Source organism: Eupeodes corollae, chromosome 1 (assembly GCF_945859685.1).
Source record: "Eupeodes corollae chromosome 1, idEupCoro1.1, whole genome shotgun sequence".
Lineage (NCBI taxonomy): Eukaryota > Metazoa > Arthropoda > Insecta > Diptera > Syrphidae > Eupeodes > Eupeodes corollae.
Window position 1 is genome coordinate 238,992,708 of NC_079147.1, and position 21,097 is coordinate 239,013,804.

Sequence of the window (21,097 nt, forward strand, 5' to 3'; positions counted from 1 at the left end):
CGCCCCTCCTACTGCCACCCATTTTTCTAACCCCCTTCTATAAACCTCAATTCTCTATTCTTCTATCTTTTGTTCTCAGTTTCCATTCATCCCTCTGCAGAGTGCTAATTCGCACTTTGATAGTGCAGTCTCTTATGAGAACCAAAATAATAACAACAACAATATTTAAAAAAATTAAATTAAAAATTACGACAAAATTGCTAGAGGTTGAAAAAATATAATTTTAGAGGAATGGATTTCGATGGCAGGATCAAGATGTAATATTTTTGGCATTCAATTTTGAAATGTTTTGAAATTCAAAATGAGTATTTTTGAACAACTTCTTTTCTTTAGATACTTCAAAAAAAAATAAACTTACTTAAATTATTCGGGTAGAGAGACGGTAGGGTTCCATCTTTTTGGTATCGAGGCGGTGGCATATCCGCATTTTCAACCAAATACGTTGAGGCAGCTTTTTTCCTTGCTTCATCCTGAAAAGAAGAAAATATAGAAGTTAGTATAGTAAAGGCTATGTACAAATTAAGACAATAGATTCAAATTTAAAAAATAAAATGTGAGTTATTAGTGCTTCATTAGTCATTTATTACTTTGTGTCATTTAAACACGGAATGGAATAAGAATTTTTCTTGGTTTTGAAAAAGCGTCTTGGGAGAATTTCAATGGTGGAATAATCAGGAAAAATAGTGTGCACGACAACAATTCCGATAACGGACTTAGGCTCATTGATTTTGTGTGTGGGGGGGGGTGTCGAAACCTCATGGTATCCACTAAGGATTTACCACACTTTGGAGTTCTCCAGACCAATCTACAAACAATCATATTATTACGACGCTATACACGCTTCATGAATCATGGATTTCCAAACTTTCCGTTGAGTTATACACGCTTCCAGAATCATGGATGTGCAAACTTTTCCTGGAGGAAACATCAACTCGGACCAATACCTTGTTGTAGCTAGGGTATCACTTCGGGTTTCCAGACCAAAACAGGGATGCTGAAAGAAGGTACAACGTCAAACGGCTATAATCCCTAGAAATCGCCAATACCTTCTCTAACCGAGTCACAAGTACCCTCACAATACATCAAGAACTTGTGGCAGAAATGGCAAGACGCAACTAGAAAACCGCTTTAGACTTGCTGAGTTCCTAGAGCAGCTACCAACAAAAAATCCTTGTTTTGATGAGGTATGTCAGCAGGCAAATGCAGCCAAACAACAGGCAAGCAAGAGAAGCATGCGGCCGAAGACGTTGTGAGGTTCAAAAGTAGAAATAAAGTTCGAAAGGTGTATATACTTCGAACCAAAGGCTGCAAAGACGAAAGTGGAAACATCATAATAGAACCGCTGTAATTGCTGAGGATATGAAAGGACCAGTACAGACTGCATAACGGTCGAACGAGTTTTATGAGGAGAAGATGGTTTGGCGGTATTAGTTGCAGCGAAGCTATCATGGCATCAATATAACGTGATAAGAATGAGTGCCCCAGAAAAAATTTCATCTTAAAAAATTGTGCAAGATGCAAAGAAATATTGTTATCCTGCAAAAATGCGGTGAAAATCACAGCTACATGTGCCGAAGAGAGTCTTTAAGCTTTGCTTGATATAACAGCAAAACGACTTATTTCTATGTTGGATTGTGTTTTTGACACATTGGAAGAAGAGCTTGAGAAATGTTATTTGATATTGAAGTGGGGTTTCGATGGAAGCTCGGGACAAAGCTCATATAAATAAGCTTTTACGGTCCAGAAGCAGAGAATCCTTCTGTTTTAATAAACTGTTTAGTGGTATGCATATAGTCTGCAAAACCCTAGGCCAGCTTTGACAAATTATTGCAGACCCCTAAAAATTGAATACACTAAACAGTCAACTGATGTTTCAAAATCCGAAAAAGCTCGAGTGGATGCAATGCTTTAACCGAGACCACATCAACACATAAATGCTATTTGTGTGGCGCGACTTCGAAAGACTTTAACAATGTCGATTATATGATAAGTCGTCCAATAAAAACAGAGCACCTTTCGTTTGGAATGTCTATTCTGCACGGTTGGATAAGAATGTTCGAATGTCTGAGAAAGCAATTGAGTAGTAAAGCCATCTCTCCAGCAACAAAAAAGCCAATTAATCATCATCGTCCTGTAAAACGGTGCATTAGCAAAGACTATGACTATAGCGGATGCGTACAAGGAGATGGAACGATAAGCTGGAAGAGCTGTAAAGCTACATAGGCTTAGCCAGAAGCATAAAATTCCAACGACTGAGATGGCTGGGTCACGTAGAGCGTATACAAAGTAAATTCTCCGGTCCAGAAAGTCTTTGAATCCAGCCTATGTTAGAACAAACCGAACAGCTCAAATAAGTTAAGAAATTCTACTGGCAATGAAACGCTCTGTTCTGACTCCATGACAGTGTCTGTTGACAAAAACTCCCTCATATCTACTTCTACTCCAGCTTAGAGTTTTTATTTGTAATACGTAAAACTTAAAACTTCACTACGGATGTTTTTGCCAAAAAAAAAACTTATAAAAGCAAGTCAAATAACAAAAGGAACCGATGTGCGTTTTCCAAAACAGTGCAGTCCAATTACAAACTCATTTTAAAAAAGAGGCTGGGAGACGACCCACTGATAACACTGATGACCGAACATTATTTTTACTAAATGTTCGTAGGGTTTTTTTGTAGATTTTTTTTATGAAAAAAAAAATTGACTGTTGGATTTTTATCAAAAATTCACTGAATGTCGAAAACAATATTTTTTGTGAGATAAAATAAGTTTTGAGAAGCTATTTAAGTCGAAAGTACATTTTTAGCAAGTTTTAGTATTGTTTTTTTTTTGTAAGCTTTTAGTTTTTATTAAAAAACGGTCAATTCTATTTTCTATCGAATGTTGAAAACAATATTTTCTATAAGACAAAATTATTTCGAACCAATATCTTAACGTTTGAAAAAGATATTGTATTCGAATAAAAATGTTTACCAACTTTTGTTTATTTTTGTTTCGGATTTTATTTTTTGTAAAAAAAACTGTCAATTAGATTTTTCTCAACATTTTTCTGAGTGTTGACAGTAATATTTCTTACAGGCTAAAATTAGTTGGAAGCCATAATCTCTAATTTAAAAAAAAAATATTTGAGTCGAAAATCAATTTTTAACTACTTTTGTTAATTATTTTTTTTAGGTTTTAATTCTTTGTAAAAAAAACTGTCAATTAGATTTTTCTCAAAATTTTTCCGAATGTTGAAAAAAATATTACGTACGTACACACGCAATCACAGACATCTTTCTAAAAATCTTTTATTTCGTTTCTAGGGACCTTTAAACTTCAAGAAATTTAAAAATTTTCATTTTGACAAATCGAACCCAATGGTAATTAGTTTGATATATCGACTTTGAGGTCTTCTTTTGGGTTTGAAATAAGTCTTAGTCATGACTTAAGGGATGTCACTAAATGACTTTACTTTAGGCATTCCACTCTACAATCCTTTAAAGTTTCAAGTATTTTTATCTTAAAGTAGACCATTTTCTACATCGTCAATACTGATTATTGTTGATATAAAATTTGTTAAAGATCTAGTTGTTGAAACTGGCTAAATCGATCATTAAAACCAAAACTTGTGTCTCAAAACATGTGTCTGCGTAAAAAATATTTTCGACATTGCTTTGATTCCAATTTTTTAAATGACATTGATTTTCTTAGTCAACTTTTGAAGCCATTTCTAAAACATCAATTTTGGATTCATATTTTTCATAATTTTCTGTAAAGCACTTTTTATATAACTTTAAATTTTCATAAACATTGTCAAATATATAATTAAATTTATAACTTACAATATATTCAGGTTGGCTGCCTTCATTCGAATAGGAATCACTTTTTTCCGAAACACTTGACAAGGTTTCACCAGTGACTGTATCATTATATGAACTCGGTGCATACATTTCAATTGTTGCTGTTTTGCTTGTTTGATTTGATGTTTCTGTTTAAATACGAAAAAATAGATTCAATTAAGATAAATTAATGTGAACCTTACTTTAAAATAATTAAATACTTAATTTTAGAATGCATTTAATATAATATAAGTAAAAAACAATTTATTCTTAACAAAGTTAGAGTTCTGTGTTCTAAATTATTTTTCTAATGAGGTAACAAAAAAAATTATCAAGTTTACTAAAGAAAATAACAAATAAAGTACAATAATAAATTAACTTAACTTAAAAAATGTAACTGAGTAAAAGCATATTAAATTATAATTCAATCAATATTGTTTAGATTTTTAATAAATACAAATTTAGAATCAAATTTGCACTCAAAAAGTTTTTTTGAAATAAAATCATACATTTATGGATAATGTTTTTTTCATTTCAATATTTAATTCGAATAAACACAAATTTGGATTAAATTCAATTCTGATGAATCACTATCAACTAAAACTATTGAAAGTTTTAAGTTTAAAACAAAAATTGTATGTCAAAGCTAAAATATTAATCAAACCAGTATCTTGTGGGAATACATTTTATACATACTTTTATTATGTAAAAGTCACTCAAAATTTATTAAAAACCAACAAAGCATGAATAGAACTTGTGTAAAAAGTTTGATTTTAAGTTATCAAAAGCAAAATTCACATTATACTCGACACTCGTTCTTCTATTTATCCTAACACTAAAAATTTAACATTTGGTTTTTGATACTCCATATTTTTGTATCCATTAAAATCATAAATGTAAAATCTTTTATGGTTGTCAAGAACTGATAAGCTTTTCAGACACAAGGAGCAGATAAAAAAGAAACACTCTTATGCTCATAATGCTGAAGAAAGTCTTATATGTCATATGTTGTACAGAGACGACACACTGCAGAGTTGTATCATTCCAAAAATGAAAAGAAAAAAGTTTCGAGATGATGGAAACTTATTTGAATTCGAATACTAGAACAGTTATTATGCAACTATATGACAGAAAATCATCATCATTGCTACGACAACGAACGATGGACAAAAATAAATTAAATGAAAAAGTTTTATTCCTTAGACAAATGAAATGCATTCAAATTTCAAATCTCAAAAATCAAAGCAAGAGAAAGGATGTCCGAGAAAGTCAATCCTCTTTAAGATGAATTCACTTAAAACGAGGATAGTTCGAGCCAAAGAAAAGGACTTACATGATTATTAAAGTTGAAGAGATTGATTCGTCTTCAAAAATTGATATTTTCGTTAAATTTTAAATGGTACTTTTATTTATGATTTTTTGAACTGTTAAGAGTGCATTCTCACTGTGCTTTTATACAGTGGCTCGCACGACTAATCATGCAGAAGAAATATAAACTTTCGCAATGCATTTTTTAAGAAAATGTATGGAGTGTAAGACTTTGTTACCGTTTGGTATGATATTTATACACGATACAATTTTAAATAAGCCAAAATTATAATTTAAGCCTTAAAACAGCAGATTAATTTTAAAAACAAAAGCAACTCTATATTTTAACATATTACATATAGTCGAATACTAAATATATAGAACTTAGTTGCGTATCCTTTCGACGTACTGGTTTCCTCAAGGCATCTTTGTATCATAATTCAGGACTTATTTTTTACCATTCCTTTTGAAGACCCGTGTTTAGGGCCACAATGTGTCTCTAAAGTTATTTTGTGCAACAATATTTTAAATATATGAGAGAGTCTTCCGTAAAACAAGGTTAAACATTGTCATTGTTGTAAAACATTGTGATTTTTTTTTCTGCCATTTTTAATTTGCTTTATAAAAGGAACTCTTAAGAATTTTCTTCTATTTTTTGAGAGACTTCAAATCTTTCAATTCACATCTAGTCCTATAGCTGGGTAAAACTTCTGACAACCATAAGTTCCTCAAAGCAAAATGCATGCATTTTTTTTAAGGGTATAAAAAACCTAACATTCTCCGATAATGACAACTTTGTGTCAAAAATTACACCAAGGGCTTTTATTTCGCTAACTTCTGAAAGATTTTCATAACCAAGACTGGCACCTTTACTGATGAACTTAAGACAGTCATCAATTGAAGGTAAAGGAAATTATAATTTCAGCGAATATTAACAATAGAATAGAATAGATTGAAAAGAAGAGGCCCCAAATGACTACCGTGAGTAAGGCCTGACAAAACATCAATAAATAAAAATTTTTCATCTTCAATTTTAACAATCTGTTTACGATTCGATAAATGTGATTTCAACCATTTAAGAAAAAGAAGTTTAAATCCCATTGTCATAAGCTTTCTTGTAAGAAGTCATAAGCTTTTTATGGAATTATGCTCTCTTGGAGTCATAATATATTTCAATGAGAAATTGAGCTTATTGAAATCCAAGTTTTAAAAAAGTAATGAGACTGGTTTAGTTTTTAATTGAGTGCTTAAGAATTCTAAAAAGACACCAGTGACAAGCGATTTAAAAAAAAAACTATTTTTAACACATCAAGTGAAATGACACATTTAGGTAATCTACTAGCTTTGATATTTATATCAAGATGAGTTCAGCCACCAAATACTTCTTGGTCTATCAAGAAAACACTTCGAAATAGACTGGAGAACTAATACCTTATTTAAATCACTGTAGGATGTATTCGTAACGTCCACATTTAAGTTTCATTGAAAAAATGTTACAAACGAATTGTATCAAGAAATATGGAATGCAACGCATTTTTGTGTTTGAGTTCAAAAAAGCCAAACAGATTTAGAATTATATTTGATATTTCTTTCAACTAAACTTATACATGGTCCGGCAAAAAAATCTCCTGTATTTTTAGACGTTTATATTTAAAGCTATTTATAGATAAAATGGTATTAAGGTTATCGAAAAATAGTGGTATACGTGCCGTTTTTAATCATAATGGCGTGGCACGCATTCGATTTCAACTTGGACGACATGATCCTGTTCCGGATAGAAAACAATTCAAGTTTGGTTATCAAACTTTACAGCAACGGGTTCTGCGCTAAAGAGAAAATCGTCTGGCCGACCTTTGACCACAACAATACGGGATAATATGGCACGTGTAAGTCTTACAGCTTTCAGCAATCTCCGAGGCGTTCAGCAGATGCCCTTGGATTGTTGATAGGAGTGTAAGACTAATTTTGTACACACATCTTCATTCGCCTACAAAATGATGATGGCAAAAGAATTAAGTGAGAGAGATTTTGAAACTAGCAGAGCTGTTTGTGAAGACATTCTGCAACACATTCCCGTTGGTGCTGTTTTAATTTCGTCTGACGAGGCCCATTTCCATTTATCGGATACTGTAAGTACACAAAATTTCCGATGCTGGGCAACATAAAACCCTCAAGAAATTCATCAACGACCACTTCACAGCCCTTATGTGACAGTTAGGTGTGCTGTTGCTGAATTTGGTGTGTTAGGTCCGTATTCTTTCGAAGAAAATGGGCAAAGTTACAGTTAATGCAAATCGTTACTGTCACCTTAATCCAACCAAATTTAAATCAGTTTATTAAGAACCACAACCATTTCACGGTGTTCATACTAACCATTTTGAGAGAGATGTTTCGAGAGCATCTTCTTTCTTTACGAGGAGATATTACCTGGCCACCAAGGTACTTTTTTTTCTTTGCCGACATTTAAATGCCCAAGTCTACACTCGTCGCCCAACACCTTTGCAAGCACTTAAGGAGGCAATCACTTAGGAAGCGGTAGCCATTACACCACAAATGACTCGACGAGCAATGGAAAAATTCCGGGAAGGGCTTCGTAAATGTATTAATAATAGAGTACAATATTTAACGGATATTATATCTAAAACTAAGTAATTATTTTATTTAATGTAAAATGGCATAGTATAGTTTATTTATTTGTCATTGCCTTTTAAAATATGGGAGATCTTTTTGCCAGACCCTGTATATAGTGAATAAAGAAAGCTGCTTAAAAAAATCAAACTAACTTCTTAGATGTTGAAAACGAATTATATCTTCGGCGTTACCTGATACTTTAGATCTCTTTAAAACTTTGCATTAATCGGTCCCCACATTTTTAAGCCTATCATTGAACCAAGGACATTTAAAAGACGCTCTCTTTTGAACCACAGGCACAGGAACGAACCACCGAACACCGTCAAGCAAAAATGATTTGAAGATGATATTCATCTGATTTATGGAATTATAATAATTATTTAAAGAAATGAAGTCAGCCTTCTTGTAATTCAAAGTAAATAAGTTAGTCTTACTCACATGCTTAAAATTATAAAGTTCCAATATGAGTAGAATGGATTTGTGATGAATTTAATTTCTCACTAAAGGAAATTCTTATTTAAAGACTACAAATTTAAGATTCTTAAGAATAAAAACAAGACCGAGAAATCTAAATATTTACGTTTTCGCTAATTAATAACTTGAAGTGCAATTTTTTTTACATTCAAAATTAATTTCAGCTTAAAAATGTTATAAAATGACGATTAAGTTCTGCTATATTTGTATACATTTTCTTGAAGAAATAGCATTATGAAAACGTACATTCTCTTTGTCTTTGATTAGTCGTGGGAGCCACTGTATGATATTTTGTATATTATTAAACTTCAAGAGCTTGATACGTCTCTTCAAAGTTGATATTTTCGTTAAATTCAAAATGGCACTTTTATTTATGATTTTCTGCACTTTGTGCTTTGATACATACTCGAATACTATTCGAACATATATGAACGTAATTGTTTGATAGAGGAATAAGCTTATGAAACCTTCGGAGGTACAGACGTTAACCTACTTTCGTTCACATAAGATCCTTTTTTCCATGCACCAACACAGCAAGTACCACTTCCACGAAATAAAAAAACAAAACTTTTTCTTTTTTTCACAGAAGGGAGAAACCATATTTGTATGGAATATAGAATTAGTACAAGGATAACAAAATAAACTTCAAATCATAAATCAACAAAAGAATAAAAAAATAAATAAAAATAAAAAACAAACCTCTTTTACGTTTTTGATGAACGAAAAACCACGCAACTAAAGCAGCATTAACCAATAAAAAACCAAAAGCAGCCAAAGAAATGCCAATTATAACCAAATCCGGAGTGTTTGATGTTCCAGTGTACTCCGCTGGCAATAGTTCAAGTCCTTTTTTTCGAATTTATAAAATAAAAATAAACCAAAATCAAAAATATGTATTTTAAGAACAAAAAAGAGATCAAATAAGAAAAAAGGATAATTCAAGGAAAATCAAAACTAATCGCAACTGTCAAATTCATGTAGATAATAATAATTCATGTCATGGAATATATAAGTAAGAAATATATAACCATTGGCAAACTCTAATACATGTATAACAAAAAGTCCTTGACGTAAAAAATATATGTATGTATATAAAATAAAATCCTGTAATGCATTTTCTATCCTCGTATAGAAAGTATGTTACTCGAATAATGTGGGACATAGGTATACCTCTGCGCTTCATCCGTTTCTGATTGCGCTTATGCAAGCAACATCCAATTATGAAAACATTGAGTAATACTACGATAATCCCAGATGCCACGCCAACAAGGAGTAACATCCCCGATGTGCCACCTATTGGCGTCGAACTGGTTGTTGGTGGACCACCAAGCGATGAGGCTGGCTGCGATGGAGGTGGTGCTTCTATTTTAAGTCCATGTATTAAAAGCAGCAGTAAAATTAAATAACACATAATTGCACAACTTATTAAAAAATATTGCCAGAGCAGAGGTGCAGAGAGAGAGAGAGGAGATATTAATCGGAGAGGCTTTATGTCTTTGACATCAGCGATTAGTTGTTAAAGTCGAAATTAATATAAGGTATGTTTTTATGCGGATTAATATGCGGCCGCAAATATTACCTTTTGTATGGGCACGTTGGAGATCGGGTAAGTACTTGCTGCTACCAAGTTCGTTAGTGGCCATAACCGAGAATAGATACAATGTGTCCATGCGGAGATTAGATATTGTTAATTTGTGACTGTTGGGTAGGCCATCAATGTACTTGTACTGTTCGGAAGATGCTTCCCTGGAATTAGAAAATAAGTGATATACATTAGTTAACATTAATTAAGATTGACTTATGTTATAAATGTTGGGTGATTTTAGGAAAAATGTATAAAAATAAAACTGTAGTACCCGTGGCGTGATGGTTAGTGTGTTGGACTATCATGCCAGAGGTCTCGGGTTCAAACTCTACCTGTGCCATCTAAAGTCTTGTTTCACGGATACTGCCTCTTGGGAGGAATTGACAAATCCTTTAAGAGTAATTCTTGTCATGAAAAAATTTGCCGTTCGGATTCGGAATAAAACTGTAGGTCCCTTCCATCGCTGACATGACTCGCACTCATTAGCCCCTAGTTTTCAAAGGACTGTTGCGCAACATATTTTTTTTATTTTATGTATAAAACACTTTTCGGAAAAATTACATTTTTATTTCTGCTAAGATGTCTTGAGTTTAAATTTCGTCTTTGGCTAAGTTAAAACACAACAAATCTCTTAACAATACATATATTTTGTGATGATTTTGAAACATCGAAATCTCTATCTCAATAAGTTTTCGTATAATTTCTCATAAGTTATGAGATGACTTATGTCTCTTCATTTGACTTTGCTGAGGTTTTTAAAAACTGAATGAAATTCCTTCATTTGGTAGAGTTGATTTTTAGTGATGTTTCTGAATCCAAGCTCCGATCTATTTTATTTATATTTTTTTCAATGTTTTCCAAAAACTTGATTTAATGTCAAGGCTTTGAAATCATAAGGCGAACAAAAATAGCTTTTATACAATTTTGTAATTCTTTAGAATTTTTTTACCATAAATACTTCAACGTTCTTTTAAGGTTTATATGGAGCAAGTTAAGACTTTTAAGGATTTCTTGAAAAATAAATAAGAAAGGTATTGAAAATATTTAAACGGAATATTGAAGTAAGGGATTGTTCATTTGGATCAAATCAAAAAATTGTACTCACAAGAAATAAAAAAAGCTCTTGAAAAATTTCAAGGTATTAGCTATAAAAGGCTTTTGAACTTAAATACTTTTTTTTGAAAATTTAATAAGACTGGAAAAAAGTAAGTAAACTATTTTGTGTATTGAAACTATAACTGACATTAAGTATTGCAATCGCACTCTTTCGAGCTCAAAATTAACACGACAACCATTAATAAGCTAAATTGATATTGGTAGAATAATTCAAAAATAATTTGAGTAGTGATATCAATAGAATTCAAGAAGTCCATCATTTTCCCAACTCACAAAAAATGGAGTTTGGCCGAGCTGTCAAATTATAGAGGCATATTTTATTTTAAAAATACTTTATAGTAACAGCAAGTCATTGACGATTGGAAGAGTTATTTAAAATCATCCGCACGCACAATGGCTAAGGTATGGAATGGAGAAGAGCTATCAAGAGGTTTTAAAACATAATCCGGAGCCATACAGGGCTGTAAATTGAGACCCTGTCTGTTTCACTTGTTTATAAAAGTCCTTGTAAACTTCTTACTAGGTGGCATCGTCTTCACCGGTTAATAAAATCGTTGCTTTTTGTGGACTACAATGTACTTTTGGCAGTATCATCCGAATCATTGCAGTTAATGATAAACCGCTTAAATCAATACTGTAAGTTTTGGAGTTTTATGGAGAAGCTGAATAAGTCCAACATTTTTATTTTCAAACGTGCAGGAGGCCGCAACCGCTTTTCTACGAAAATCGGTTTTGTAACGGAGAGAGCATCGAAGTGGCCATGGAATTAAAATACTTTGGAGTTCACTTAACAAAAAATGTAAGTATGAAAATTCATCTAAAAGAGAAACTAGACAAGGCTATAGATGAAATTAGTGCAATTTGCAATAGATATTTTCAGAACAAAAGTATAGACTACAGTAAGATATTTGCAACAGTATCGGAATTAGTCATGTTCTACAAGGCACAAACTTGGGCAACGAAGCAGTACGAAATAGTTTAGAAACTTCTACGGTACTTTATTAAAAGACATTTTTCATCTGCCTTCAAATACACTAAACCTTTGGTCACAAGAACTTTAAAAATATAACTTGACTACATTCTGGGAGGTATGAAGATAAGCACTAATAGACTCTCAAGGAAAGATCTTCCAGTTTTTTTTTGGGTGGAGCAACAGTCCGTTGAAAACTAGGGCCTTGTGACTTACAGCTCTGAAATCGGCTAAGGTGATTGTTGACAGTCAAAATAATCGCATTTGATCTACGTAAGGTGATAGTGAAATTGATACCTAAAAAGCTGTCACAAAAAAATGTGATAGTCGTTTTCAAACAAATATGTTTATTCCGAATAGAGCTACCAGACGCTTACACAAACAACTAAAAAATTTTCTTAGTTAACTTTGTTTCTTAAAAAAAACACATTCCTGTGACCAACAAAGCACACGACATTCGAAAAAAGCAAGAAAAGTAAGAATTTTATTCAAAATCAGCCAAGTTGAAACCTTTATTTAGATATTTTATAAGAATCAATTTAAAATTTAACCAAGCAACAACGAATTTTGACAACTTGAATCTGAAATAGTTGAATCATCTTTCACAGACGAAATGAAAATGATAGTCAATTTGACTATCAACAAAATGATAGTCAACTATCACCTTAGCCGATTCCACCCCAGCTCTAAACCATACAGTTTTAAGCCGAATCCTAACGTCTAATTTGAGGAAGCACTTTTCATGAAAAGAATTACTAAACCTAAATTATATTAACCACGACGATTTAAAAGTTTCTCTGTACCAGCTTATTTCCACAGTGGATATTAGCCAGTGGAAGAAATACATGAATTACGCAAAAGGATCTCTATACAGGCAGCTCTACTGTCAACTTAATCATAACTTTGAAAAGAGAAACTGTTTAAGGGACGATTATAGAATTTCCGAAATATCAATGATGGTAAAGTTAAGAAGTGAACTTATGGAGCAGATTTGTGTACCTCATAGAGGAGGCCTACACAATTATGTACCTCTTGTGGAATTTAAATGAAACAGAAGCTATTTTTCACTTTGTTGGAAGATGTCCATTTCTTAAGAAAATTCTTGTATCAACACAAAATCAAGTTTAAATTATTTCAATTCTGCCGACAAGCTCTTCTCTATAGAAATGGAATCACAAATAAATGTTTTTAAACATGTTATTTGATAAAAATCAAATTTAAACATAACATTTTTTTTATGTTTTGCCAATAGTAAGCTTTTTTGTTAACTTTGTAAATAAATCTGTTCTAAGTTAGATAATGAAAACCAATCTTATCTCGTCTAAATCTACCATGAGAAATTTTTCAAGAACAATATGTTCATAAATTTGATAGTTTAAATAAATATTTAACAATAATTGACAAATATTTACTAAAAGGCACCATTTAATTTACAAGATTTAGCTTTGACATTTCATTTCAGATCAAAATTGTCTTTAACTAATGCTCTATCTCAATGAATACCACTTTTTGGTGAGAAACCTGAAAAGCAATAATTAATTCTTATTACCATTCTAATAGAATCATAGCAAAACAGTTTAAGGAAGAGTCCGTGTTTGAAATTTAGTATGAAAATTAAATGTTCATGTAGTTAAAAGTAACACCACTAAGCTACTTTATATTAATTAAGGACTTAAATGCTTCGGTGACATCATATTATCAGTCACAACCTTTTATACCATTTTTCCTCTCAACTATCGCTAATAATAAATTCAACAGAAATTCAAAAGCAAAAACTAAAAATCACATAAACCCGAGATAATATAGAGAATATATTTACCTAAAACGAACTCTATAAGACGCCTTCAGTCCCCCATCAAAACCCGGCGTCCAGGCAACTGTCACAGAATCGTGTGTTACATTTAGAATATTTAAACTAAGCGGTGTTTCAGGCGGTGACGTTATTTCCAATCGAACATTCTCCTTTGTCTCACCCAACTCATTTCTGGCCACACATTCATATGCTCCATAGTCAGCGGGAGCAACTTTTTCAATAATCAAAATCGATTCGTACGTTAAGGAATCAATTTTCTTCTCTTCGACTTCATATTTATATGTTCGATTAATATTCAGTTCCTTGCCGGATTGCATCCATCTAAATGAGGGCTTGGGGGCAGCTTGTGCCCGACACGGCAATCGTCCTCGTTCACCAGTTCCACTAGCAGCTCGCAATAATGTAGGTGACTTATCGATCTCTGGAGCAACTATACACATCATGTAAGTATAAAAGATATTCATATTACATATATTGAACATGGAATTAAGTTTTATTGATAAGAATAATAGACTATTGGGAATACGAATACGAATACAACTCGTTTCTTCTCGCAGGATATGAATATGCGAGTGAGTATGAGTTTGAGTACTTACATTTAACTATTAGAAGAACATCCCGGTTTGTTGGATTCGCAACCCTATTGTCAGCAATGCAGCGAAAATTTCCAACGTCTTCACGTTGGGCGCCTTTTATGTGCAAGAACGATGTACCATTAGCGAATGCGGTTGATGTCTTTACACTCATGTTATAACCCAATCTTTCCCATTTAACATGCTCTTCGTTTAATGGTTTTCCCTCAACTGTGCATGACAGCATTGCATCCTCGCCAGGATTCACCACGACATTTTCCGAAACCGATTTGATTGCGGTTCCATCTAAAATATAGAATATATATTTTATATATACAATATGTCTCTTATCATTATTATATATATATTCTTTTTTCATCACTCGTTGTACTTAACTCTCGCAAATATATATAAACGTAAGAAGGTACAACATGGAGGTTTCTACACATTTCTTTTTTTTTAATTTCGATTGAAAACGAACATTTTCGCAGTTTCTCATCCTTGTCAAAAGGACAAGGTTCAAAAATGACGTCTATCCTTGATGTATACTCCGCATAGAGTATATATAGTGTAGATACTTACATTCGACAATGACAGTTATATTGATGACAGCAGTTCCTTGAGTGTTGGAGGCTTCACATTTATATACACCCGCATCGTTGCGATGTAGTTTTGTAATATTGAGAGTGGAGCCATTTGAAAATATTCGTTGATCTATGGCGTCCCCGGCCTTGGACACAATTGGTAGACCATCTTTGGTCCAAACGTATTTAATTGACATTGGATTTGCATTTGCCATCAATGGAACATAAACTGATTCGCCCTCAACGCCTACCACAGTCGATGAAGGTGGAGGAACAAATTTTGGAGCATCTAAGGGGTAAAAGAAGAAGAATAAAACCCATCATTAATGAAAACGATTTTCAATGATATTTTCCAATAGCTTCGATTTTCTGGACTTTATGATGATATTTTTGCTTGGGGGGTGTGTGCTATACTTACATAAGACATCGAGACTTATAGCCTCGTGTACGCTTCGTTGAAGGGCTTCATTTGAACTCTGGCAAGTGTAAACGACTCCGTTCATCTCTTGTGTAACATTGATTTTGAGTTTCAATGTAGAAACTGTGCCTCCCCATAATCCAGATTTTGAATGATTTTTGGTTCCTGAAATATTGATAAAAAGATAGAAAATTTATTGTACATATAAAAGGTTTGTATGGATGTTCATAAATGATTGAGTAAATTTAATATTCCTGAAGAGTTAAGCTTTAGTCGTTATAGATGATTTCTGTAAGTTTGTAAGTTCTTGGGAATAATTACAATTTCGTAATACTTTATCAGGAAATTAATAATGACTTTCTATATATATTCTTTGAAAGGTTTCAATTTGATGTGTAAGGTTTTTGTTTTTCACAGAATCTTAAAAACTATATTTTGGAATAATATTTGCAATTGTTAAATAAGATGAACGAAAATGAAATTTCTTAGAATTTTTGAATAACATTTTCTCAATTACTAAGAAGCAGTCAATGTCGTAACGTTTATTTCGTCGCTTTTTGGCTTCAATTAAAAAAAGACAGAAGTTAGAGAGCTAAGAGAAAACTTTTTTTTAAAACGTTTCAAGTGAATCTGAAATATTCTTCGGAAAAAAATAATTAAATAACACAATTTACTCCAAAAACGCATATAACATTTATGTATAGGAATATTTTTAGAATCGTATAATACCCGTGTTTTGTTGGAAAATCTATCAATAGTATAGTAGGATTTTACATGAATGCTACCGATAAAAGTTAAAGTAAAATCTTCCTACGGATGGGTTTTCGACATTTATACGAGTCTCGAACGGATCTTATGTGATTTCGTTCTCAATGTTGGTAAGATTAACGTTGCATTTGTGATGGCTGTGTTCGTTGAGTAGTTGTGCATTTGGAATCATGTGTTTTCCATTGGGGAAAAATATCAATCTGTTAGTGTTAATATTATTTAGTTTTGTAATTGAAAATGTACTAACTGGGCTTATTTTGCAAGAGAAAACAATAGAAAAGATAATTAAGTTTTGGTATGTTTCCACCGAAGAGGTTTATTTCAGTTTAGATTAAATAAATCTTTTTGATGTTTGACAGCACTTTCTAAAATGCAAATGGTTGTCCGATGTTTCTTATGAAGTGCAAGTGAGATAGTTTGACAATGAAGAACTGGATAGTTCAACACCATATAAGAATATGCTACAACTCCATGTGCAATTTTTTTTTTTAATTTGATTAAAACAATACTATATTTTTTGTACACAAACATGCAAATAAACAGACCCTAATGCAACCACACAGGTTCTTCCTCACACGTTTTTACTGGACTTCGATCCCAGACCGAAATGGAATCGAATCAACTTCATTTCAACTCGATTCAGGTATATAAACAATTGAAGCGAGCTTCAAGCTCATGTTAATGTAGCAGTCTACGAACGAACCCACCTTCTTGAAGTTTTTACTTTATGTCAAAGCGGCAATTGAAATGAACTTTTTTTTATAGAATCTCAATTTCCAAATGGTTTCTTACCATTTCTTCTTCAGAATTGTCCATTTTATTAGTTTTAGTTAGTTTTTTTTTTCCTGAAGTTATTTTAAACTTTTGCTTTTAACAAAACTTTCTTTTATTTGTTTTATTTATTATTATTCTGAAAGTTGTAACAAATTTTTAAATACAAAAATCTGGTTACTGAAGATGGGTTTTCTTGTGAATTTTCTACTATACTATTTAAAAAATGCCAACAAAACACGGGTAATATTTTGATTGTTTTGATGTACACTATAAGAGTATTTTCGGATTCATTAAAACACCAAATTTTTTAGCAGCAGACTTTAAATTCTGCAGAAAGTAAAAAGAATGCGAACAAGATGAAACTAAATTCCGAGCTCTTGCCAATAACCAAACACAGGCATGTAAAAGAATACAATCCGTTGGGAATGCAATCTTTTATGATATGCCTCCAATATTAAGATTGCATTAGTTTAATATACATGAAAATTGGGATGTCATTTCATCATTTAACCGTAAAAAGACTGTAATTAGTTTTTCTGGGTGAACGTTCGTGCGTCGCTATATGGTCCTTCAGCTTAAATTCTTGCGTCTACTTGATCTTATATTGGTGTAAGCTATGTTCCTAATGCTTATGGTCTAAGCAATGCTCAATTCTTGATAACGCCTTGCAATTGACTGGTATGGATCGTTTGCCAAGGACGTCTGCAGAACAGGTATATTTTCAACATTTTGACCAACCCGTTGTCTCACTGACAACGTAAAATTACACATATTATACATACTCGTATGTGTTCTCACATTTTTGAACTTAAGTTATTATTGCCTGTCTATTAGAGTGAGAATTACGACCAAAAATTAGAGTTAACTCTTAAAGTTGCCGTCACCGGATCCAAATTTTGGTAGAAAATTTTTCTATTTTGCAGGCGTAGCTCTTTCGTGTATTCTTCCATGATGAAAATGTCGAGTTTACTGAACAAATTGACGATTCGATAAATAGTGAAAGGGTGCGTTTACGATTCTCATAGAAACCATTACTATATTGGCTAAGGCGTGCAAATCGATTGTTAAAAAACACCAGGGAAGATTTAGCATCATTTTGAGAAGCTTATTCTAACAAATTTAAAGTCTCCCAGTCCTGTAAGGTGCGGTTTATCCGAGCGCATCACGACAATCCGCATCAAAGCTAATTCGCCTAATATGCGCGCATGTCCCAACAAAGGAGAAAGATGAAACACCAAAGACATATTCTTCGAGCTCTTGGACAAGACACATAAGCAGTGCCCTGGCTATGATATTAAAATTGTCCAAGGAGATTTTAACGCCAAGCTAGGAAGAGAAGACATCTTTCGTGGCGCAATCGGGAGATACATCCTTCACGACACCACCTCCGACAACGGATTCGCTGCGGGCGAGACATTCTGGTAGCTAGTACGCAGTTCACTTATCTCAATATCCAGAAGGGGACATGGAAATCTCCTGATCGATCCAACTTGCAACCAGATTCACCACATTGCGATCGACGCACGATACTTCTCCAGTATAATCGCAAGAGATTGCCATGTCCTTTTCCGATCGAGTCTCTAATAACCTCTTAAGGAGTCCTATGCTGCCTGCTTTTACCATTGAAAACCAGTGGCAACATTGCCTTGCATCCATCAGAGATGCCGCCTCTGAAATGCTAGGTTTCACCACAGCGAAACCCCTGGTTTAAAGGACCAGAGCTGGTCGCGAGGGCTACGAGCAGAAGAGGAGAGAGGAACACCGGCTTCTTAGATGGAAAAAAAGAGAGCATGAGAAGAACGCGATCGAGGAGATAGATAGAGGGATGTCACAATAGGAATGAGGTTCGAAAATTTTACCAAAAGGTACAAAAAAACCTCCCAAGGGTGCCAGCCACGAACCGAAGCCTGTAAAGACGATTAACGGAACATAGAAGTAGAACCGCAGTGACCACTTCTCCAAATTATATAACGGCGATGACGAACCGAATTCCGCTGTAAGGGAACCTAGGCGACGCAGATCAAAAATTCCCTACCCGACCTCGACGAAGTGAAGATAGCTTTATCTAAACTGAAGTCAAACAAAGCTGCTGGGGCTGTCGGCATCGCTGCCGAACTATTCAAAGCAGCAGGCGATGACTTGTTAGGGAGATGGCACCATCTCCTCTGCAAAATATGGTTGGAAGAAAGCATGCCCAAAGAAAGGAATCTCAGCATAGTGTGCCCGATTCATAAGAAAGGAGACACTCTTAACTGCGCCAACTACAGAGGCATCAGTCTAATTAACATAGCATATAAGATACTCTCTGCCGTATTATGTGAACGACTGAAGCCGTTCGTCAACAAACTGATAGGTCCTTACCAGTGTGGCTTCAGACCAGGAAAGTCTACTATACCGCCCGAATATTCACACTACAGCAGAGCTTGGAAAAAAGCCAGAAACTTCAAATCGATACCCACGATCTCTTTATCGATTTCAAAGCGACGTATGACAGTACCTATAGAGGGAAGAGTCTCACAGAGCAATGTCTAGTTTTAGCATCCCTGTCAAACTTATCCGTTTGTGCAGAATGACGATGGAGAATGCACGCTGCTCTATCAAGGTCGGAAAAGATCTCACCGATGCATTTGATGTCAAAAAAGGTTTTAGACAAGGTGATGCACTGTCATGCGACTTCTGCATTATCGTTCTGGAAAGAATTGTGAAAAACTTAAGCGTCAACACTTGAGGCACGCTATTAACACAGATAACGACACCAGCGCTGAAATCAAACGAAGAATAACTCTTGCAAATCGCTGCTTCTTTGGACTTAGAAGGCAATTGAGAAGTAAAGTCCTCTCTCGAGCATCTAAAATCACCATCTAAAAGACACTCATCATACCGGTTCTCATTTATGGCGCTGAGGCCTGGACCCTGTTAAGGAAAGATGAGAGCGTCTTAGGATGCTTCGAGAGAAAAATTCTTCGGGTAATTTTTGGTCCCGTATGCATCATAGATGGAGAATGGAGGAGAAGATATAACGACGAACTGTACGGGCTGTACAGCGACACTGACCTAGCTAACAGGCTGACCAAGCTGTACAGCGACACTGACCTAGCTAACAGAATTAAAGTCCAACGGCTTAGATGGCTAGGTCATGTAGAGCGAATTGACATCAACGCTCCAGCCCGGAAGGTCTTCGAACCCAATCCCGAGGGACGCCGCAGCAGAGAAAGACCGCGACCCAGGCGGCGCTCGCAGGTAGGTGAAGAAAGCTTGGAAAGCCATACGTAAACACATTGTAGAGAATTGGACCAAGTACAGATCTTTGGAGCAGCATTGCGACACAAATAAAGCTTTGGGAAAGGCAATTGTTAATGGACACAACACAATTTCTTGAAGACAAAAACGATTGTATAACTTTAATGAGGTACATAGGAAAATTGAAAATTAATAGCTTATGTAATAGTCTTTCATGCCAAACTGAATCAAAAGCTTATTTAACGTCCAGCAACACCAAACCCGTACTTTTTCCTACACTTAAATTACTTTTTATGTGTTTTGTTATGCGATGAAAAAGTTGCACAGTACTGTTACATGCACGGAATCCAAATTTTTCTAAAGGCAAAACATTAATTGAATCAATCTGATCTACCAAGAGAACTCAGCAAACTAATCGGTCTGTAGTTAGCAGACAAGTTAGCTATCTTACCAGGTTTTAAAATTGGTATATAATTCGCTATTTTCCATCCATTTGGGAAATATCCCAATTTAAGGCAAGAATTAAAAAGTGTTTATAAAAATTTAACTCCCAGCTTTGGCATATTTTTCAAATAAGATTTTTGTAATTTATCAAATCCAACAGACTTTCTTGTTTTCAAAGAATTTACAACATCTTTGATGTCTACAATCGTGATGAAGGAATTTACACCATCAGACGTATTACAGTTAATTAATCTTATTGATTGAGAAACAACAGATTCAATGGTAATTTTTGTAATGGCATTGCTAGCTAACAATTACCATAAAAAGTCGTTGCTAATGCATCTGCTTTTTTAGATCCCGTTATCGTTAAACTACTTCCTTCCTTTTAGGCAGTAATATGAAAGTTTCTTTTTTTTATAACTTTAACTATATTCCAGGATGGTTTGCTTGCTTTTTCCAACCCTAGCAACTTCTGATTCCAAGCTGTATTTCCGAAAGCTGCTAGTCCTTCTTTTATAATAGAGTTCAGAACAACATTAATTTCACTGAAATAGAAGCTATTTATAGTTCTTATGCACCT

General features: G+C 33.8%; 1 protein-coding gene across 1 annotated transcript in view; it reads right to left on the bottom strand.

The window, feature by feature from the left end:
* The window catches only part of LOC129949337 (nephrin), a 138,314-nt gene that overhangs the window by 23,737 nt on the left and 93,480 nt on the right, over positions 1 to 21,097 (bottom strand). The window contains exons 11-18 of the mRNA XM_056060738.1: positions 15,292 to 15,456; positions 14,872 to 15,162; positions 14,314 to 14,595; positions 13,724 to 14,147; positions 9,813 to 9,979; positions 9,404 to 9,595; positions 3,824 to 3,969; positions 359 to 470 (exon numbers count right to left, since the gene is read on the bottom strand). Coding sequence (XP_055916713.1) covers positions 359 to 470; positions 3,824 to 3,969; positions 9,404 to 9,595; positions 9,813 to 9,979; positions 13,724 to 14,147; positions 14,314 to 14,595; positions 14,872 to 15,162; positions 15,292 to 15,456 — 1,779 coding nt within the window. The remainder of the gene's footprint in view (positions 1 to 358; positions 471 to 3,823; positions 3,970 to 9,403; positions 9,596 to 9,812; positions 9,980 to 13,723; positions 14,148 to 14,313; positions 14,596 to 14,871; positions 15,163 to 15,291; positions 15,457 to 21,097) is intronic.